Consider the following 23834-nt stretch of genomic DNA (forward strand, 5'->3'; position numbering starts at 1 on the left):
CTTTAACTTTTAACTTTCTGATGTAAATAGTTTAATTATTACCTAATTCTGAAAATATGCTTGAAAGATGTTGAAAATGAATTTAAAAGACGCTCAAGCTGATTGAAAAGAAAACTAATCACATCTGTTGCAAGTTTTTTTCAATGTCCCTTTAATACAAGAGTAAATAAAGCAACAACTGGTCTAAGGAAGTATAAAAACGTTTCAGTTTCTCAACTGACCACTTGCAGCGACAGCAACTCAACATCTCATTTGACCTCCATTTTAAAATGTCCAACTTTGAAGAAGAAAACTTCAAAGGTGGAGTTAGGAGCAGTTTCAGCATGTGGTCGTGCTGGGATTTATTCTTATGTTAATGACCTATTGTGAGGGGAATGCAACTAACTACTGAGTTGAATTATTTGTGCCTTGTCCCTACTGGAACTGAACAAAGGCTTGATGGTAAAAAGCTTTCATAACAAAAGATCTTTGGATCTACGCATGTAGGATACCACCAGTGTAGAAGGAACAAGCTTCAGCAGAAGCTGTGCAGAGACAAAGGCCGTAAACATACAAAAAAAAAAAAAAGATTTCAAGCTGTGCAGCAGGAATAAGCACGAGGCAGGGACACATTTATCTTGTATTTAAATATCTGCATTAGAGCTACAATTACAGATTCTTGCAAGTTTATTGACGGCTCCTCTTACTGAGAGTGCATCGTAAAAATGAAGCTTAAGTATTAGACATTCAGAGACTGCCCTTCTCATTTTCTATATTAGACAGCGCCACAATCATGCACTATTAGACCCCGTAAAGCTGCTGAAAAGCTTAAAGGTTTCTCTCAATCTCCTGTCTTTTTTTTCCTGCAGCAACAGCTGGAAGATTGATTTCTCAGATCTTAAATCATCTGTGATGCAGAAGGTAAAGAAATAATTGCTTATTTTGTAAAAGCAACCACTGTAATAAAAGGCTGTGGTACTTCACATTTTATGATGATAGTGAATTACTGCCAGAAGATGATATTTCATACTATCTGTATTCTATACCAGCACAGCTTTCAACAAACTGGCCCAAATGGCATGCTAATGATAACGTTGTTGCTCATCAGATTAGCGCCCTTTGAACCCTGAAATTAAGTGGAAGGTGAGTAACAATAGTGACTATTTATGGCTTTGGTGAAAACTGACGCTTTCTGAAACAACAGTGTTATATCTGCATCAGTGGCCTGTCTCGAGTCGCACAGCTTGTGCGTTTGCTGCTGCAGACACTTCGAAAGGTCCGTTGAATCCAAATGCAACCATTTTATCATTTATCATTTTATCACGTGCTCTCATGGAAGAGTTGGCTTTCTTATTGTCCCATTATGTAGAGAAATCCTTTGACGCAGCAGGGCTGGGAGGTAATTTTACACTCTGTAGCGAAAATGCTTTAATTTATAAAGAATATTGGAAAGAATGCACATCATCCGCAGTATTGTTCATTGTGCTGCTTGAAAAGTATAGTCATTTAGAGAAGAAAATTGCTTTGTTTCATCCCATAGTCCCATAATGAGTATTGTAAATTTGTAAAAAAATGCGCAATTTCATAATGTGGGTACGCTTCATCTTTTTATCCATTATTATTTGTTTTTGATTGCGAGAATAATGAAACGAAGATCACATTTAGTGACCATATTCAGAGAGCTTGTTCTCTTCCATCTTGTATTCGAGTATCTATATCATGTTAAATTAGATAACAGCGATAACTTACTGTAATACTGAAGGTAAATCTTTAATGATTCACAAAGGACACCATAAAGCGCCACAGGAAATAAGTTTTTGGAGCTGAGTCTGGTGTTGCTAGGAGTGAAATATGCATAAAATATGAACCCAGACGACGCACCGTAACAGATGTTTTACACAGTCCTCTATATGATCTATGTATATTTCTGTATTTATTATCTATCTCCTAACCACGATGGGCTAAGGTGCATGAATGCAGTATCTTGCATCTGCCTCCCAGTTGTCAGCAGATGCAAGATGTTGGCTGTATCTGGTAGTGTTGCTGAAAAGCTGACCTTTAACGCATCTTGAGAATTAAGGTTTTGCATACAAATGATGGGATTCCTGAGCTGTCTGACCAAGCGTTCACAGAGCACATCTTTTCCTGGTGCTTTTTATTTCCCTTTGAGAATAATCAACTCAAACCTTGTTATTACCTAAGTTTGTGCTCACCATCTGTCTCTTTGGAAAAGTATTGTTGTGGATGAGTTGGTATTAAAGTGGAGCGCATGCCAATTTGGGGTTATTTAATTAGTCATTACAAACCGTATGGTTTTGAAGCCAGTGCAGTTTAATCAGCTATGCAAATGCCTGACCCATATTGGAAACACAATTATGCAGGAGATGTCAGATCTCTGGAGCGATGCAACAATGCCACCTACTGAGAATAAGTTGTATGTACTCATTAAACATTCAGACACCAACCTGTTCTCACCTCCAGAGTGTAGAAAACTACAATTTTATCAGCTGCAACCCATTTTGGTGGGGTGCTGACATTTTGTCTTTAGCTGTTGAGGCATCGCTGCAAGCTTTTTATCCAGAAACAAGGACAGGCTACTAGAAAAGATGCCTTTTGTCATGCCATCAGATTTTTGCATTTGTTAGAATTTAAACCGTCTCCAGAGTAACAGCTAGCAAGTCTTTTCTGAAAGACAAGTATATGACTCCAGAAATGAGAAACTAATCAAAAGCATGTTAATTAAATTGGAAAACTCTATATAATCAGTGAGGATACTGTACAAACTTCACAGGATGACCGTAGTATTTGTGCTCCAACTGTTTATTTTTCAAGTCCAGAGATGACATAACCACTTCTAATGTTGAAATGTGCTTTACATTTATTAAGTCTTGAAAAAGAGGAAAATATCTTAAATGCAATTTAAAAAAAAAGGTATATACAAAATTCTTGTAACAAGAAAGGCACCAAAGACACATGAGCATCAACTGGAAATGTAATGCTTTCTGCTGGCTCTATAACAACGTAAAAAACATGAAGTGGCTAAACTTCTGAACTCCAAAAAAAACATTATTAGAAACAAAACTATGTACTTAAGCTTTTCTCTTGCAAAGAAACGATCTTTATTTGAATGGTTAAAAGGCTAATAAGACAATAGTGGTGTTGTGATAGCTAAAATATATATTATATATCATTTAAATATAAAAGTTTTAATGGAGCAATTGTTTGTGTGTGCATTTATTACTCCCTTTTGTGGCTACAGGCTACCCGCTGTGTGCAAGGAGAAGAAGAACAACATCAGAAATATCTTATTACGAAATACAACTGCTGTCAAACATTAACATTTTATTTATACACATTTGTAATAAATTATTTTTAGTACAATTCTCAGGTTGTGATTGTTAGAAAATAACATCTACTTTATTTCCTTGCAACTGATGAAGGTTTAAAATAAAATGATGATATGGCTATGATTGTCTGAACATTTCAGAGTCTGTTTACGGTCATGTTATTGGGCTTTACCATGACAGGAGAGCTGTGCACACCTTTGGCCTCGCCAACTGCTAAAAATTAAAAGAAAAATAAGATAAAATAAAATAATGGAGCGTTCTTGAACCAAACCTCATCCATCTCGCAGTGACACTCAACACTGTTTCAACCGTATAGTGGCACGCTTGAGACGAATGAGAACCCAAACAGGTCATAAATTGTGGTTTCTGCAGCGGGGTGGGCCACTGCATCAGAGTTCAGTTTCAATGAAAACAAAAGCAGGCGAGATAACTTCCGCCCGAGTATTAACACTCAGTGTAAAGATGGCAGCAGCACTAATGCTCCTCTTCTTCTGCTACTACTGCTTCTTTTCACGTTTAGGAGTTAAAGTGTCATCAGGCTGTGGAACGGGGGAAGGAACTTCCCCTTTACCTGCACCTAAGAACTGTTCATCGAAACTACTGCAAAAAATACTGAAAACATTGCATTAAAAAAAATTAAAAAATAAAATAACCTTGCCGTTTGGAGAGTGGGCATCAGGGATGACATTAATGTAATGCAAGCCAAGAGGAAGATTCTGTTAGCACCGTCGCTATGTGTACATAAGGTGCCTCACTCGAGAAATCAAACGCTTACGTCTGGTTACCCTCGCAGTCCTGCCCATAAGGTGACATGGTTTCTTTAGAATTGGCCCATTTTTTTTTTTTTTTATATTAGCCATCATTTGTTTAAAGTGATGGTGACATAAGATGTAGGAATGTAGCCTTCGTCTCCATTGTTCCTTCGAACGCGGGTCCAGCCGTCCCCTTTGTCCTCTTCAACCACAGCCAGGACCTCTCCTTCCTGCATAGAGATGGTTCCCTCACTGGCCCCTGAAAGGATAAGACGGGTAACATTCATACATTTATTCCATTTACGCATATAAAACTTGCACTGTATCCAGCTAAAACTAATAAAAATCCTTTTTTCCAGAAAAACATCATCTTTATAATAACTCACACCCTACACTCACACCATACATGTGGTACAGAGTTTCTCCAATATAATCAACACAACAACCGTGGTAAATAAAACTCAATCATTCAATCTTTAAGGACTGGGATGTTTTAATCACGCATCAAAGCCTTCACTCATATCGACGTACCAGGGAAGTTGTACATGGCTGTGCATTTCCCAATAGGAGTGGTCAGTTCTTCATCCTCAAAGTCATCGTCAAACTCGGCGTAAATGGCTTGGGAAGGATCGGGGGTGCTTTCATCGGAATGAGCTCCGTCAGGGCTGGAAAGGGAAGACGACGGTCAAGCCTGTGCTCCAAATGTGAAGTGTGCCGGGGGATGTTAATCTCACCTGTACACGTCATGAGCTCCATTATTGTTAAACGTGTGAGTTTTATAGCGCAGCGTGTCCCCTCGACCACCCGCTTCCGCCAGCCAGGTCTGCAGAGGAGCACAAGAACAAGAACAACAAAAAAGAGAAAGAAACACTGAAGATTACAAGGTTACTGAAGAAAACAACCTAATAATAGATTAGGATTATGTAATAAAGGTTTCATAGTAAAAAGTGTCAACCAAGGTGAGGATTACCTCATACTTGTTCATCTCCCCCCTGAGTCTCTCTATATTCTGGGATGTCTGGGTGATTTGGGATGCAAGACTGGCTGGATCTCCCATCTGAGGATTTTTCTCATAAACATCTTTCATCTTTCCGAGTGCTTCACTGAAGGGAAACAGAAGGAAGGACACAGCAATGAGGGAGAGACGGGAAAGTGACTTTCGGTCAAAGATGTTCCCTGCAAAGCTCAGGGGTGGGTAAACAATTGAAAATGCGCACACAAAAGGCACAGAATTGTTTACACTGCATGAATATTGCATCTACGCTTCCAGCAGGGAGGATCTAACAGAGAATGTTATTAATATTCAGGATACCCAGAAATAAACACGACACACCTCTGATCGACTTCCTTCTGCAACTCTTTGCAGATTTCTTCCAATTTCTGTTGTAACCTCTTCCTGCGCTGCTCTGGGGGGAGATGGGCAAAGTCCTCCGTCACTGTGGGCTGCAAGAGGTCACAGGAAGGGCGGGTTCACACTGAACACAGGTTTAAGTTTAACAGTTACACAGGCATTGGCTGCTGTGGCCCACATACAACATACAACTTCTGGGAAACACCAGCCCTGTGGTCTGAGATCAGCTCAGGGGACAATGTTTGTCACATCATCTACTTACACATTTCAGTTAGTCTCACGTTAATAGAAGTCCAAATTATGTATAGTTCACGAGCGAGCTGAGCACAAAACCACCACCCATGGACAAACAAACAGAACCGAGCACCCATAACAGCTTTTTAAAGTCAGTTTTCTTTTTGACAGCAAAAATAGAAAATAGTCTTAAAAAAAAAAAAACAGCAACAACAAAGACTTGGATGGAACAGGTACCATGAAAATGTGTACAATCAAAGCCAATTCCAAACTGTAGTACTGAATATTCAATTTCCTTTTGCGTCAACAAACATGTCTCCCTTTGTCCACCACCAGGTGGCCACCTCTTCAATACAAACTCAAAAGGACGAGCCGTTTGTCAGATAACTCCTCACTGAGCACTGAGACTTGAGCAGATATTGGTGCATTAAAGTAATAAGAGCTGTTGTAAAGGAGAGGTGGCCTTTATTGTGTAACAAAGTGAGACCCCCCACACCAGTTTTGTTGTCCATATTACCATGATCCTCTCCGGAGTAAATTTCTGGGAGGGAAGAGAAACAGCATATGTGTATAAAACAAAAGGAAAAAAGAAATACTCATAACTGATAGCGTTTCTTGCAGGTCCCTCTTAAAAAGATGATTACATATTTGTAGCACATCTTGACAGCGAAAATAAAGAGTATCTAATGTAGATCTAAAACATGTAAACTGTCTTATGCATCTGAGGAAGTCAGAGGTTCTTGTAGAAGCATGAGCACACGACGATGAGCGAGCACTTATGAGTCGAGGTCTCCTGGCACCGTAGCCACTTCCTCCTGTCACTCACCGATCTCCTGAGGGTCCGGAATGAAGAGATTCTGGGTTTGACAGTCTTATTGATCTCCTTCAAACAGTACGACAGGGGGTCCCGGCCAAACTTGGGGGAAGGTGATCCGTTAGGGGGCAAAGGGCTTGGGGTTGTGGAGAGAGAAGCGAGTGTGGAAGAGGAGAGCTGAGGTCGGGCAAGAGCAAAAAGTACCAGCACCCAAGAATAAGGTATGCAGGCGTAGGTTTGTGTATCAGGAGGAGGGGGATAAAAGAGAAAATCAGGGGGGAGGGGGAGGGAAGGACAAAAACAACAAGGTGACAAGGGAAAGAAAAAGACACTGTCAACACCTGAAAGTGCACCACAGTGCCTGGAAGACAACACTGCAGCAAAAACAGCACACAAGCCCAAAGAACATGAAAGAGCAAACACATCTTTGGCTTTCATAAGCGCATACATTGAAAAAAAAATGTTACAATAATAGTAATAGTGATAGGGGGTCATTATATGCCAGTTCAACTAATCCTCTCAGCTCAGGGGGCAGAGTTAAAAGTTCATGAGATCCTGCCAAGTGGAAAAACTGCACTCTCTAAGTTGTTATTTATTCATTCATCAGTCTCTCAAGTTGGGACCACTGAGCAAAATGTCCTAATGAATGCATATTCCGAATCTCTCATATCTCCAAGGAGCTTATTAATACCCATCAAGCAGTTTTACCAACTTCACCAAGTGTAAGTGTCAAAAAGAGATTAAGAAAAACAAAGTATAGAAGAAATTCCTAATTATGAAATCAAACCACAGGCTGCAACACTCGAGTCGCCATTATTACCGAAAAACTGATAATGGTGGAGACACTAAACCCTTTTTACTTTTGATATATCAGGCTTAGAAATGAACCCTGAATAAGGAGTTCAATGAAATACTTGCAGTTTGATAACGTGTCTACTGATATTACAAAATACAGCCTTATCTGATTAAGAACTACCACTTTTCTATTATTTTAGAAAAGCGGATGTAAATATTGTACCTTCAAATATCGGAAGTGGGTTTGTTAAGATCACACACTATATTTGGACAAAAAAAAAGTATTTATATCAATGTAGTCCTTGTGTTTTGAAAATGCAGGACTAAATAATTGTAGTCACAAAAAAACTATATTGATACTTTGCAGGATCAACTTTGGTTGAAAAAAAGAGAAAATTAGTGGAGATATGAGTCTCTTTTTCACTTTTATTGTCAAGAAACAGGCATTGTTGCTCTTATGATAAACATAAGAGCAACAATTTACAATAAAAGCTTGTTAATGTGTGAAATTTTCCCCAGAGGCTCTGAAAAGGTTTTAGTGGAGAGATTGAAGGTTTCCACAAAACTCCTAGAAATGAGATTTTCTTCTTTTTAAATAAACTACACATCTTAGGAGGAAAATAAATTACTATTCAGAATTAACGTTTCTAAATGTATTTTTAACAATAATAATAATACAAAACTGACATAAAAATAACTGGACAAAACTGACCTAAAAATAACTGGGAGAGTAATGAATGTTTGTGAACTGGCATGAAATGACCAGGAACATGAAAACTACACAGTAAGCAGCAACCAGCCATGGCTTCCACACTGGAGCAACACTGGCTCAACACTTTTAGACAAAGCTGATCAAAGATGACGGCCACAGTGAGCCCCAGTGAAGTCCATGAGGGGGACCAGCAGGACCAGATCACATCTATATTGCTTTGATTATGACAACTGAATATGTTCCACAAAATCATCGTCACCAAAGCTTTCAAAAGCTGCCAGTTTGTGTTACTATGAACAGTGAAAATGAGTCCACTGTTGTATGTAAAGATAGTCCATTATCCAAATCAGCCTGCTCAGTCTTCATGATTCAAAATGTAAAATCATATTCAGAGTTAAAGCAGTGAAAGTCCTGACTCTGACCTACATAGATAACGTATCAGCTAAAACCAGTGCAGTCGTTATAAATAGCTTCCATGATTACCACAGTGGGATTGAGCATATAGATTTTTAGGGTTTGACAAATGTTCGGTATTAGAAAGAGGTTAAACATGACAGCATGTTTGGGGTCAACAAAATAAATATATATCTATAAGGAAAGGTGAGGATGGAATCTATTAGCCAAATTACACAGGAGGTTTATGCCTCCCAGTCTTCGATGGTGAATGTCTGCAACAGTCCTATGGCATCATCCCACGGGTAAACACTGAGAGCTGCAAGTACAGCTCTGTTATTATGTGAACATCTACAGCTTTGGTGCTACTTTTCTTGAGTTATGGGGATCTAAGTACAGGAGAGTAGTTGATGGGAATGTTTAGGGGTCAGACGTAAAACCAAAAGGTTCTCAAGCCAGGGCAGCCAGCCTTCTAGTCGGGCTCCTAAGGCTTAATTAGGAGAACATGGATGATGACACAGAGCTCTGTGCCACACATGTACACACAACAGTAAAAGCGCAAAGCGGAGCACAGCCGGTGAGACATGCAGAGAGAAGAGAGGCACTGAGCAAGCAAACACTGCAGGGGAGAGAGAAGAGGGTTGTTTTTAGTTGGGGGACTGGAGGAGGGGGGCCGTTAGCTGGTTAGTGGTCAGCCACTCATTCCACCGGTTTCATGTCGGATCTCTGAGATCTCACACATTTATTACAGCGTAGGTAGTCTTTTGAACCATTTTAGATACTGGAGAGCAAATACAGAAACGCCACTGCTGACAAAGTTCATCTGACCTGGAAAACATTCTAAAGTTGGTATAAGCATTTTATTGTGATGTGGCACATAATGCCCGCTTCTGGGCAGGATAATGGGGGCAGTGTGTTTGTGGATGCCTGTGGAGGAAAATTCAATGTTGTTTGGGTCCCGTGCTGTTGAAAGCACAAGCGCAGCAGAATGCTGACTAGCAGTCGACCTATTGGAAACCACACTGTGGAGATGACGGGGGGGGTTGACGGTTTAGTCGTTTTCAGCCAGGGACAGAGTCATGCAAAGGACCTGTGCTGGGGTGTGTGTGCCAGATCACTGATAACGAAATTGAAGTAGCTCATGCATTAAAAGATAAGGAAGTGTTTACACTGTATTCTTTACATGTGAGTAGGCATGGGGCGATATACAATATTATCGTATATCGCGATAAAAAACGGCCGCGATAACGTTATCGTGGGGTACTGTAATTATCGCCAATTTTTTTTTTTTTTTTTTTTTTGGTCACACAAGGCTACCAGCCAGGTAGAAGCCAGTGTTATTTTTTTCATGTATTTTATTAATATTATTTATTATTATTATTTATTTAATATTTTTTCAGAGAGTAGTACAATCCGTGTGCATTTGACTACTGTGGCACTTTATTTTCACTCAATCTTTGTGTTGGCCATGCAGCTTTTGTTTTGTATACTACAGAGCAGTGCCTTTATTTTATTATTTTTCCAGAGAGCCGTAAGTAGCAGGCAGCCAGCCACTGTTAAAGTTTCAGAGAGTAATACAATCAGTGTGCATTTGGCTCTACTTTGTCACTTTATTTCTATTTGTCACTTATTTCTTTCGACTCTCAGGGAAGTATTTTCTTACAAAAAAAGAAAGTTCAAATAAGTACCGGTACTATAGTTTACACTTTGTAATGCATAACATTTACAGTACACTATTTGTTCTCTACCTCAAGTGTCACTGTGTTGAGAATGATTTGAGAATAAATGTTCTGAAGGAACCAGTGGATCCACGGTTAGTGTTTTTCCTTGCATTTTAAGAATTTTATAAGCGACACGCTAATATCGTGATAATATCGTAATCGTGATATTTTTGTCCACTAATATCGTGATATGAAATTTTCATATCGTCCCATGCCTACATGTGAGTAGCCATAACGGATCCTCTCTTAAGAAAATAATCAATAACTAAAGTCACTAACTGGCAAATTAACAATATCCAAATCATTAACGCACAGGGGAGCTGCTAAATCTTTCACCATCCAATTTCCACAATGTAAAAAAAAAAAAAAAAAAAAAGTAAAATACACCCCTTAGCCAGGTCACTGAACAAAATGAGCTAAATGTGCTTTGATAAGAATAAGATATCCTACCTTACTCCTCTTGCTGAAAAGCCAAAAGTTTTTGCTCCTGTTCTTCCCCAGAAGTTCCATCGGGCCTTTGGGCGTACCAAGGCTGCTGTCGGAGGAGGCTCGATTGATGCCCTGACTAAAGTCCTCAAACTCCACGTCCCCAGGACGCTCAAAGCCCGACTTATTCTGCTCTATTACAACCATGGAGTCCTGTGTTGTCAAAGTAAAAATAGAGAAAAAAAAAGTTATTTTCAAACAAATGCAAAGCTGAAACAAGTGAGCTGCATGAAGACATGATTCCCATTAAAATCAGCTCCTGTAACTGACTCACATTCTTTTCATTAACATTAGTGCCAGCTTTAGTAATGCCTTCCAGGCACTTGCCAATGATGGGCATCACATGCTTTTCTGTGTCTGAGAACAAGACGTAGCCTTGAGCCAACTTCTGTATTCGCCTCTCGTCCAGATCCTGCAATTTCTGAGGAAGACAAAAACACTTATTCTCACCCTGTCACAACCGGAAAATCAGAACAAGCATCATGAAATTAATATTTCAATATCTGAGATCCTTTGTGAGTGAAAAATAACAAAGAGGTTCACTGTTATTATGGATTCCCTTGAAGGGTCTTGAGATATATTTTTATAAGATTACCAGTTCTAACAAAAATAACTCAAGAGCTTATCTCTGCTTCCAATCAAAACATCTCAAGTTGTAGAGTCATACGATGAAGTCACTTGTGTGTGGAATACCACTTTGAAACACAGAGTTGCACATTTTTGTCTTACGTAGCAAACTGAATATTACTATGAAGCAATGAAAAAAGCCCCTCTCACTTTGTTGATTTTAGCAAATCACTGATGACTCAGCGAGAAAAAGGGACTGGACAATTTTCAGCTTCCCGGAGTCACTTCCGGCCCAAAGATGTTTTCTTTTTTAATTCTTTGACAAACTATGGCATGTTGTGCGACGGCAGCTAGAATTAGTACTTCTGCAGTGTGGAAACTTTTACTGTGTTCAAAACACCCAAAGCTAGCCATTTGTCACTTTTTGCAAGTTATTTAAAAATAATATCAATCATAATCAATAAAAAGGTGTGCTGTCTGATACCGCTGACAGCAATGATTAAGCAAAAAGGGAGCAGTAGACTCAGTCCAGCTGTGCTATTTGTCGGATATTTTTACAGTTTAATAGTTACAATTGTCAATTTGTCATTTGCGTAAAGTTACAACCACTAATGCAAATAAGCAGTGAGCATAAAGATTGTTTGCTGGTTTTGATAATGGGACGGTGCAGAGGTCTCTGGTGTACATATCAAATGATACATTAGGCATTGAGGGGTTAACTTAATTTAAAATTAGAAATTGTATTGTATGTATGACAATTCTACCGTATTTTCCGCACTATAAAGCGCACCTAAAAGCCTTTAATTTTCTCAAAAACCGGCAGTGCGCCTTATAGTGCAGTGCGTCTTATAAATGATCATTACGGTAATTTCTGTTACTGTAGTCAGGGGGATTGTGGGTAATGTAGTTGGTGTCGCCGAAGTAATGGCGCTAAAAACGTCAGGAATCATTCAAGACAACAGCAGCGACGCTGACTCGCATAATGGCGACTTTGACAGAGAAAAGCTGGTTTTTATTTTGTTAATAAAGTTTGACATACAGTAATTTTCTTGTTTTTTTTTTTTTTTGCATTTGCTGTAGGATTTTGTAGCATTTCCTGTAGCGCAGCTCCATCAGGTAGATACGTAACTCAACCCCAGCCACTATAGTCAGTATTTTACCATATATTTAGTGCGCCTTATAATGTGGAAAATACGGTAATCATAATAATTTTTCTGACCGTAGGTCATATCCATCTTTTGTATTCAGGCTATATTTTTTACAAGACATGGAAAAGTGTGGTTTAATGGTATTCAATTCCAATTCAATTTTATTTATATAGCGTCTAATACAACAGAAGTTGTCTCTAGGCGCCAGAACATAAACCCCCGAGCAATTATTACATAAACAATAGCAGGTAAAAACTCCCCTATTGGGAGAAAAGCCTTAAGTCAAACAGTGGCAAGGAAAAACTCCCCTTTAGGAGGGAAGAAACCTTGAGCAGGACCAGGATATATTATAAGGGGGGACCTTCCTGCCGGGGCCAGACTGGGGGGTCGGGGACGTCAGCAGCACAGCAGACATCCACACAGGCAGGTGGAAGCAGCAGCGGGATTCATATGACAGTAATGTAGTCATTCAAATGTGAAATTCATTACTGCAAACGCTGCAAAGTTTCTCAGGGTTTGACAACACAAGACCAGGATGCAATGCTGCAACAGATGACACATTCACTTACATTGAAAATGAGTGGCATGTCATTAAAATAGAACTGGTTCTGCTCTTTGTTGTATTTTTGCAGCTGAGCGGCGTAGTCGTTCTTGCACTCCTCGGCTACATGTGCTCTCATATGTGCCTGCTGTTTGGCCTAAAACCACACGAGAAACCAAAGAGGTTAGAAAGCGCAGCTGATCATGTCGAGTACAGTATTTATCTTTCCCCCCTTCTTACTTTTTCAACATCTGCTTTTGTAGCATTGATGTCCTGATCCGTCTTCTCTGCATACAGCGCCGAACGCTCTGCTTCTCTCCACTCCCTCTCGAAGCGCTTTTTGCTCTGGTGTAACGGGAGATAAGAAAAGAAGCGATTCAGCTTATTTAACCATGTGAGGCCTGAATTAAAGCTGAGGAGGATTCGCCGTTTTGAGAAAAAGACACGTTACTGTTACTAAGAGAGATCAGCAGGGCTTTGGAAGTGGAAAAACTTCACCCACTACCAAGAAGGTCTTAGTTTTACACAGTGATAGAAGTTAAAAATGAAACTGCTTTCCATTCTGTTCATCTGTTTTTACTATATACAAATAACGCTACCTGACTGACCACACTGTGCAGCCACTGCAGGGAACTTTTGGGGGCTGAACACACAGAAACAAGTCCGTTTCGATCAGGCACTTAATTCTAAACTTACACTGTCGAGCTGCTTGTAGGTGCTCTCCAAACTCTGCTGGGCCTTCTTGGCCTCCATCAGATACTGCAGACATTCATTAAAAAAAAAAAAAAAGAAAAGACAGAGCAAAAGAGGGTCAGATGACAGAGGGAGCGAGTGAGCCATGTGTAGGAGCAGACAGAATAAACAATGACCTCCAAAAACCACAGAGCACAACAGACGAGAGAAAACAAATACCAGTGTGTCTGTTTGAGACATAACGTCTTCAGCGGGATGGCTGTGCACGGCCGCGCTGTTCTGCAATCCGACATGACAAAGACGAAGTATTCCTCGTGGAGAAATGGAACACCACTGCACGGAGGAACCACGTCTCCCTCCACAAACCTAAGTAAGACTTCATTCCTGCTCCTGAAGGGAAATCTCCACATTTCCAGGTCTTCTCAAATCTAGTTTTTCTTCCCCTCACATACTTTTACACTCCTCCTCTGGAGACCGTGCTGTATAAATAAAAACCCCACTTGGCATTTGCCGGAGTACTTCTTAATATGGTGCTGTTGCCACACACCAGTACTCTGGTGTGAAAACAACTCTCAATGTTAGAGAAATGGCAATTTAAAACTGGTTCACTCATAAATCTAAGTAATGATGATCTGCATGAAAATAAAAGTGTCCAAAAATACCACCAATGTATTCCGTTTGAAAAAAACCTAGAGACTTTGACCTTATTTGGGGACCTTTTTTGGATTTTTTGCTTTTAATGGACTGATGATCTGAATCATCGACTATATTAATGAATGTGTTTACACAGGACTTGATTATTTAATTTATTATTCATTTTTGTTCTAGTATTGATAGACATATGTTAAATGATTTTGAATGATGTAATCTATTGACCATATGAGGGAGGGAAGGGGAGAGGGTGTGCTGTTGTTTTTTATTTGTATTTACCTTTTTTTTTATTATTATTATTTATTTATTTTGGTTTAATTAATGTTATGAAAAGTTAAAAAAAAAGGGGGGAAAATATTGATAATTATATTGTTATTGTAACTCTTATTTCTTTTTCTTTTAATGCCCTCAATAAAGACATCTATACAAAAATACCACCAAAACAAAGTTTATATATATATATATATATATGCCAGCTCGAGACTGGGTTTTCAGTTGGTTTGCACATAGTTGGATGTTAAGCAGACTAAAACCCAGTGCAGTCCCGCTCCTCAGCACATCCGGCTCACCGTCTTGCGTTCCTGCTTGAGCTCTTGCAGGTACTTGGTGAGATCAATGCAGATGCTCATCATCAAGTTCTCAGCAATAAGCTCTCTCTGCCCTGCGTAGTCGTTCATCTCATTCAGGATGTCCAAAAACGACTGGTAGCTGGATAGCCTATCGTTTAAGAGGAGGAGAAAGGAAAGGGTGGAGAAATAAGAACATGCTGATGGGAGCACTGATAAGATAATCAACGCAGCTGTGGGCTGAGTAAGAAGGCTGATAAGAAGATCATGATTTCCTTATTCCTGCTTCCTTCTGAGGGCATTTAAATGTGGCCTACATCAGCCCGGCGCAACTGCACGGATAACACTGATAACATAATGATTCCAGGCCGTTGCCAGTGAGATATTAGTCGTTCAGTTCTGTTTTGGTCATTAGTTCACCATGTGAGTTCTTAGGAACAGGATGTGAAAGGATGGTGACTCTTTAACCTAGGACATGTTTACTCGTACACACACTTTACAGCCAAAACGACTCACCTGCACTCTGGCTCATCTTTGCTGGTTCGTTTTTGGTTATATTTCTTTGAAAGGTTCCTGTGGACAGTGACAATGTATCAACAACCTGGTAAACAAACACTCAAGACAAGCTCAGGGGGGGGGAAACGGTTGAAAAGACAGATAGCTTTCCCTTGAAACCTGTTTTTTTTCTTTACACTAATACATTGAAACAAACAGTCCACTGTGGAGGCATTTAAATAGCCGCTCTTCCTCCTTTCACTCTCCCTTTGTCCAGATCCCATCTACCACGTGCCAGTCTGCTCCCACTTCCTCTTATCCTCCAGCAAAGCTCAGCATTGCAACAGATGTGGGCCTGTGCGCTGGGAAACAACTGGGAGAAGAGGAAGTAGGGATGAAGAGAGAAAGGGGAGATGCGGGGAGCCAGCGAGCCTGCCGCAGCTGCAGAAACTGGGATAGTGTTTCGCAGACAAACTACATGCTGTCCCAAATTAGTCATAAGACCGATGCACTTTCATAAACAACATTTTAACATACACTCATTCAAACACAAGCACACACACATGCAACCCCCCCCCCAAAAAAAAAATCTTTGAGCAGCATTTCCTACATAGGAAGAGGAAAGATAACAGCAACATTAGCAACAAGTCCTACCTCAGTTGTTTGGCATAGTTCTGCTCAATCTCCGTCCTCTCCTTCACAAATTTCACATACTTCTCCACCAGCTCCAGGCCCGACTGCGTGTGCCTCTCTATGATGTCATACTGGTCCTAAGAGAAGGAACACGGGAGATGAGTCAGGGAAAAGAAAGCCCGAGCACAGCAAGAGCATCTGTTAACCTCTCGGTAACTACCGGGACGTTCTTCTCGGTTAAGTTTGAGGGCCTCCAGAAGCATCTCTAATGGCATAGTAATCTAAAAACAACAACAACCTTTTTTCCCCCTCTACACATGTGCAAAATGTGTTGATGAGAGTCTCCACGCAAGATCGTGCAGGATCTTTGTTGGCTGAGGGAGAGGAAAGCCAAAGTACACAAGCTCTCATAAATATCTGGTGGAACTGTGTCTGGTGGACGTTTTTGTAACAGAAAAATCTTGAAGTGGCAGATACTGAGTCACCCAGGTCAATTTTCAGCCACTCTCATGTCTTCTTCACTAACAGCAGAATATGTCGAGCTTTCCTTTTTGTATTATACAGGATGGAATTGGGCGTCTTTGTTCCTCTTCGGCTGTCTTTGCTTATTTGGAAAGGAACTTTCTGACACCTTCAAGCTCAGACAAGTTCATTAGGAGTGAGAAATGAACGAAGCCAGTCCTCTCTTACGTAGCGTAAGGGAGCAGCTTCCCCAGCCTCTGTCTTTTGTTGTTTTTGCCAGGTTTGCAATGAAGTGAGGGCATTTAGAAAAGGGATTCCTTACGTGTTGGGCCTTGTTCCTCTACTCTTTTCATGCCCTTCAGGTAAAACAAAAGAGGCAGGTCTCAAATGAATGAGACGACATCTAGACTAATCACAGGACACAGTTAAAAGGGCTGTGATCAATGAGCACAATAGTATCTAATAAAGACAAGGCAATGCTGAGGTTTGAATGAGTAGTTGTGACTGTGTAAACAGAGAAAATGGTCAAAACAGCTGACCATGTTGAAATAAAACAGAGTTTTCTTTGATCTGGTGCAAAAATAACTTCATGTAAGTGGTCAGCACAACGGAAAAACTTCACCGCACAAACAAATACGTTTGACAAACATCCATCAAGACCATGTAACAAAGTGAAGTTTGAATTAGATACACAGCATGGAAAAAGTTACTGTGCTACCACTATCCTAAAAATTAAATATTTCTGTTCTGTACACATACAATAACCAAGCCACGAAGGCAGCAGCACTCGAGATACAACTCAATTATCATTCCTTGTGATCAACAACCTTCTGGAGGAAAACGAAAAGTTTCCAAATTCGAGAAACTCCCACTGCGTTTCCCCGAGAAGGCAGTCGAGAATGGATTCAAAAGACCTCTAATCTTAAAAGGCCAAAATAGAGATATAATCCAAAATGAAACCTGGCAACTGTGGGTCACTGTTCAGATGGATGTGAACCTCGGTATTCTGCGCTGCTTTATTTGGCAACTTCAGCATTACTGTAAAGGACTCCCATTCATAATAGTTTACAGTTAAAAATTCATGTTTCTATTGTTATGCTGGTTTTATTTTGTCATATTCTTTCAACACGGAAGTGCTTTTATTTTGAAGAGAGAAAACGAAACTGATGAAAAAGGAATGTAAACAGTAACGGGTTAATAACGGTTCACGATAAAACGGTAAAACAGATAAGAATACAAAGACAATAAACGGAAAAGGAAGGACAAAAGGGGAGAGTTAACTCCAGTCGAGAGGGCAACAAGGTAGTTTAATGTATTTATTTGTCTGTCAGTTTGAGTTTGTGAAAGTCTTGGTACCAACGTAGTTTAAGTTAACTGTTAATGTATTGTTTTCTTTATTTTATGCAGCTTTTACGTTGGTCTTACGGTGGTTTATGGATCACAGAAACGCATAATAAACTACATGATGAGACCATCAGTCCAGACTTGCTTTGATTTCGACTGGGATGCTACAGTAAAAGCTTGTTGTTGTTGGTCCATTGACCTCAACAGGGGTTGTTTTTTTATTCTCTTTTTAATATATATATATATATATATATATATATATATATATATTAGCAGGAGGTCATTGGATACACAGTTTCCCAGGCTAGAGGCATGATGTCCAATTTAAAAAAGAAAAAACTAAACGATGACGTGGATTTCAGCTGTAAGACAGACAGACGAGCCACAAAGTGAAATGTGCGCTCCTGATGTTTTTGCTCTGGTGTCTGTAGACGTGCACATCATTTTAGCAGTGTGTTAGTGCTGATGCTAACTCTTCACAATCAAGACTATTTTAATATCCCCAGGCGGGCAATTTGTTTTACAGCTACCAGCGGAAAGAAAGAAGTTAGTACAAATAAGTAAAACATAACTGAAAGGTGTTGAGGCATCTCCAATACATCCATTCTTTTTTTCAGTTCTTCTTGACAATTCACACTTGTGGATGTTTTCTTTGTTTTTCTAACTATATCAGTTAATGTGCATCTATACAATCCGATCTGTTTTAAAGAGCTCTTGGCTTTATTCAGGTGGACTGAGCACCGTAAGCCTTTTGAACATCAGCAGCATTCTGCTCCTTTGTTTTTGGTTTATGGCTTTACAGGACAGTGACACTCCCCCACAGAACACTGCACTTAGACGCTGGTCGCCATGCTCTATTACAGCAGAAATAAACATACTACAGGCTGCAACAAACAATGGTGTCAGTCGCTATAGTTCATTTCTCTTAATTACAGCTGTGTAAAGTTCAGATATTTCACCCAGTTCAACCTTATAATTAGGATCACTTGGAGTAAAAGGTTCATCCTCATGGCAGGGTATGTTGTTTCATCAATTCTGACTGTTGTCAGAAAAAGTCCACAGATGAGTGAGTGACCGTGGTGGAAGTGGAAGGGTCTAACTGAATTAAAGCTGGGGCCGATCAGATCAAATGCTCAGGTACAAAGTTCTTACTCAATCACTGAAATCAGATCCGTGTTATCACCAGTCCCCACAGAGATCCATTATCAAATGTCTTTAAATGCATCAAAATGTAAGTTAAGATAAGATAAGATAAGATAAACCTTTAATAGTCCCACAGAGGGGAAATTTGCTAAATTTTGATTTTTAAAGCCCAAAAACAAAAAAAATTGAGACATTAATCAATAAATACATCTGGTAGAAACATCTGGTTTGGACACACTCCCCCATGAAAATGAAAGGGCGTTTGGGTGGCCAAACGTCATACCTCAATAAGGTTGCTAAGTGTTATTTTTAGCAAAATTCATGCCACCTCTGAAAACCACAGCCCACCTCTGGAAACCGCAGCCTTGCATAATGAGCGCGTTGCAGTTTTCCTGGTGGGATTTTCTAGTCAAAATGAATGCCATATTCCCAACAAAATTCTCCATATTAGAGAGGTACAGTAGATCTATCCATGACTGACGTGCCACTGCTTCTCCCTCCGGAGACTCAAAACAGGAAGTTGCAAGCATTGTGTGACTTCTTGTGCTGACTTTTAGCAACAAGCGTATATGGTATTTGAAGGTGGGTAGACGTAAATAGTCATCGATGCCCATAGTCTTATTTTCTGCAGAATCTGTGAGTATTTCCAATACCGGTAACAGTATCAGAGCAATTCTTGCAAAGACAGCAAACAAAGCTCAAACCAAATCGAATTCAATCAATTTATAATCCAACTAAATCCCTTTTAGTTCAGTTCAATCCAGTTTATTGAAATCCAGTTCAATAGGAATCAATACAATTCAGTGAAATTCATAAAATACAGTAACAGATAAGATGTAAAATACTAACATACCTGCCAGCACTAAAGAGTCAAATATGCAATATGACAAAGAAATCATCAACTAAAACTATTTTCAGAGTTAAAATTTCAAACTTTAGCAAACAGTCGCTGAGATGGATGAAATCTCAAAACTTTTAGAGATTTTCATTTGCAAAACTTACATTAATATAAGTATCATGATGCATCTTTGTTTAGAAATCACTATAATAAAAAGGTATTAATTAATTATTAAAAATGTTGTGGCACAGATGCATAAAAGACAGAAAAGAGAAGAAAACCATGATACTCACACCATCATATTTCTTACACAGGAAAAGGGTCCTGGAAGGCAGTTTTCTCCTTTTTCTAAACATAACGCTCCTCATTTAAACTCCTGCAACTTGTGTTTTCATATTTATAGAAGTACAGAATATTCTAAAAGAGTCTATAAACTTTGAAGCCCCACAGCATCACAGCCCAAATCCAATGTTACATCCAACTTCTAGCTGCTGATACATGCATTTTGCATAGACGTGCATGCTATTTGCATATTCACTTTTTTGACTGATGTTCAGGCTGTAATGTTATGTTCAAGTAAATACTGTACATGATAGCAGTGAAACTGCTTTAGAGGCTGAGGTCAGAAACTTCATGGCAAGATAAGGTGTTTCTGTAGGAAAAGTACATCTGGGGAGTCGGTCAGTGTTCTGGTGACTTTTCCTGGACTCCTGCTCATCACATACAGTATATCTATCACACTGTGGAATCAGGTTAATCCACGTAAGTCCAGACATTTATGAAGGAAGGAATTTGTGAGGAATTAAAGCCCCATTGTGGAAAAAAAAAAAAAGTTTCCTTTGTTTTCAACGACATTCTTCACATTCAAATCAGGATAGGAAAACAAAGTATTACTTGAAGGTTTTTCAATTGTTTCCTGGGTAAACAGTGTGATAGCATTTTCAAATAATTTCAAAGATGACAAAAAATATAAGTACCATTCTGAGAAGCCCATACAGAGAATGAATTAGATTTATTTGTTGTGATCCTTAGAGTACTGGAGTCCACTGATACTACAGGAATGTTATCAGGCTGCACGTGAACGTGTCTTCCCCCCTTGACATCAATCTCATAACAACAGGCATCATCACTGAAGAGACAACGTATCACACACTTTAAAAGTCTGTGAAATGTTTCAATCAGATCAAACACGCTCCAGTACGTACAGTAAAAAACAGAACTTTTCTGCTCATCCTACCGAACTGTTATACAAACATGACGATACTCAGGTGGGAGGGCCTTCCTGGAGGAGGATGACCATCAGATGAACTGCATTTCTACATAAGCCAAGTCAGGAACTCGATTCATGAAGCTTCTCTCTTATGAAATGGGCTTGGACCGCTCCCATTCAAAGCCATTTCCAGCAGTATTCAAACTCCTGGCACCTAACATTATTGTAAAAAGGTTAAAAGGTGTTTGAAGTGGACATGAAAGACATTTTGAAAAGCCAAGATCTATTTTTATTGCTCTGATTGGGACAATGTGGGTGCAATAAAGATTTATAATCGTCATTACGCCTTTAAAGTTTCTATCTAATCAAATACAAATCCAAAGTGTCTCCTTTGCTGCACCTTCAAAGTTATTTTAATAATTCCACGAAGTGCAAACCTCTAATCACCCTTTAATTCATCCGGCTAAGGCGAATGTGAACGCTACCGGCCTGAGTCCCTCCATCTCGTCGAAAATTAGGGGACCCGGCCTTCCCAGACCTGGCAGCCAGGAATGGCCCTCACTATCACGGCCTGAGACTACACACTGATCTTTCAGTCCACAAAGTGGCTTCTTAAAATAGCCACCGGATTAACAACAATCAGAGAACAGATGCCATGGAGCTGACTTGATCCGAGCGCTGCCAAACATTAACAAAACCAATAATGCCTGCAAAGCTTTCTGTACCCACACAGTCGGGGTTTTAACCAGACACACAAAAAGCCAAGGTTAAATATTTGCTCAATTTGCATGAAATTGTGCATGTTTAACACCGACTGAAGAAAGCTCGCTGACTTCAAACCAATGCAAAAAAGTGAGAAAGTGGAGCAACAAAACTCATGTATCAGAGGGGGAATGTCTTATTAAACTGCACATGGATGTTTCACTGATTCAAAGTAGGGCAAAACTAATTAGGTTGTTCCACCAGCACATAGGATAAAAAAGGGACAGGGGGAAGAGGCCTGGGGGGGGCACCGTAATGAGGTCACAACCTCCCTATCACATCTTTGCAAAGCTCCATTTTACATACCTAAGAGCATACATGTGTGACAACAAGCTTGGTGAAGGTTCTGGTTCGTGTCAGCCTCCAGGAAAGGGCTCACAGTTCACTACAAGACTGTGATAGCACCATTTGTTTTGCTCTTGTAAGCAATCCTTTTATTTTTCAACTGATCACTGAAGCAGTTCGTTTAAAATATGTTCAATTTAAGACAAAGCCATTACAACCTCAGAGGGGAGAGCATATACAGAAAATCAACAATCAGAACCAACACTAAACTGAGATGCATTACAGTGGCAGCGGTGGATGTATGGAATAAATTAGATATAGATTTGAAATTATGTAGAACTTTAATTTTATTTAAAAAACATTGAAAAGAAGGATGATTTCCTTATATTAAATTTATGAGTGGCTTGATGTTGATTTGGGTATTTATTTAATTGGTGATTTGCTTTGATTTTTTAAGGATGAAGGTAACATGTAGACTGCACCTTTATTTTAAAAATCTTTTTTATTTTTTGAGGAATGTTTGTTATCCCTACAGAGGCAATTTGTTTTACGGGCAGTCTTTCTCTTACTTTTTGCTTGTATTTTATTAATTGAATTAATCTTTTTGAGGGTAGGCAAATAATAAGCTTCGCTTCAGCCTACCCCTTTTTCGGTCTAGATGTTATTTGTTTATACTGGAAACTTTTTTGTTATGTTTTCTTTGAACAATTGAACGTTTTCTTGTTGTCAGTTTTATTCTTGTTTTTTTTTTTGTGTCATGACCGAAACTAAACTAAACTAAAATCACTACACACAAGTCAGAAAAGCTTCATGTAAACTTTTGTATTATTTATACAAATATTTGGTTGATCTCATCGTCCAATTGCGTGGAAATCAGGGCACTGTGCTGAATAAGTAACCATGCCACTTAGGTAGGCCAAAAGCATCTCATAGGTGATGCAAGTTGTTGCTAAGCATCATCAGAGCAGCTGATTTCATCTCTATGGAAGCCAGCCGTAACATAATATAAACAGAGAACATCAGCACGCAAAACAAATCACAATTTTTGAGGGTGTGCTTTGTCCTGCAAAAATCAATGTTCATACCAACGCCAGGAACATCATATGACCTGAAAGATTCTGTCATATGACATCAAAATGCTGTTTCAGCAAACAAAAGCATGACTGAAATGTTAAGCAAAACGCTCCGAAAGCAGGAGGGGATTCGTGAACGCACCGTTCTGCAAACACAAGCGAGGTGTTGACTGGAGCAGCGTCAAGGCTGATTTATGGTTCCGCGTTACACCTACGCACAGCCTACGGCGTACGGTGTGCGTCGCCGCGTACCTTACGCCGTAGGCTACGCCGTCGATTTAACGCAGACCATAATTCAGGCTTCAGGCGTAATCCGCAACAACTTTCTCAGCGCTCAGTGTCCAAAACAACGCATAATTGACACCCTTGACAACATTCGTGTGCAAGAGAGGCAGGATGTTGGACTCACCCAAAGCTCAGTGCCCCAGTCCATGTTCAGCTTGTTTGCCAAGCTGTCTCCCGAATACAAAGAAACTCCTCCAAAGTTTATCCCGGCAGCTCGCAGGACGGCCCTCCTAACTACAATCCCGATGGGATCACCCAGAAGAAAAAAAAGATTGGACGCCCCGCTACTGATTTCTTTAGAAAATCATGTAAAGCAGCATTGTGATTAACCAGTCAACTTGGGCCGACAGTCTTTAGCCTGGTTCGTCCAAATATTTTTCATAACGAAGGAAACGCTGCAAAGCAGCTCTGGTATCGGCGTCACTCCCAAATCCTAATTCTTAAAGGGGCCGCGCGGAGCGCTCCGCTCTGGGAACACCGGGAAGAGCGGTCCGTCCAGTCCTCCTCCTGGATACACTGGAAAAATACATCTAAGTGCATGTAAATATAACATA

At 39.8% G+C, this 23834-nt stretch overlaps 1 protein-coding gene across 1 annotated transcript; it reads right to left on the reverse strand.

Moving 5' to 3' along the window:
- Positions 1–2781: 2781 nt before the first annotated feature.
- Positions 2782–23694, reverse strand: trip10a (thyroid hormone receptor interactor 10a). Its single transcript, XM_061710936.1, has 16 exons — positions 23405–23694; positions 15900–16015; positions 15267–15323; positions 14754–14901; positions 13537–13599; positions 13081–13185; positions 12869–12997; positions 10859–11005; positions 10549–10737; positions 6490–6654; positions 6181–6204; positions 5412–5521; positions 5049–5181; positions 4813–4901; positions 4610–4743; positions 2782–4337 (listed from the first exon to the last, which is right to left on the reverse strand). Exons 1-16 carry the CDS (start codon positions 23426–23428, stop codon positions 4186–4188), a joined length of 1785 nt encoding a protein of 594 aa, XP_061566920.1. The 5' UTR covers positions 23429–23694; the 3' UTR covers positions 2782–4185.
- Between the last annotated feature and the right edge of the window lie 140 nt (positions 23695–23834).

Source organism: Cololabis saira, chromosome 21, assembly GCF_033807715.1.
Source record: "Cololabis saira isolate AMF1-May2022 chromosome 21, fColSai1.1, whole genome shotgun sequence".
In the NCBI taxonomy this organism is placed as follows: domain Eukaryota; kingdom Metazoa; phylum Chordata; class Actinopteri; order Beloniformes; family Belonidae; genus Cololabis; species Cololabis saira.

What these genes read in the sequence shown, in the direction of transcription:
- trip10a (XM_061710936.1), bottom strand. Translation starts at nt 23,428, where the DNA reads ATGGACTGGGGCACTGAGCTTTGG. An exon ending in ACTGGGGCACTGAGCTTTGG is followed by an intron (nt 16,016 to 23,404) that starts GTGAGTCCAACA and finishes TCCTTCTCTTAG; the next exon opens with GACCAGTATGACATCATAGA. An exon ending in TTTTCAGCAAGAGGAGTAAG is followed by an intron (nt 6,655 to 10,548) that starts GTAGGATATCTT and finishes GCCCGACCTCAG; the next exon opens with CTCTCCTCTTCCACACTCGC.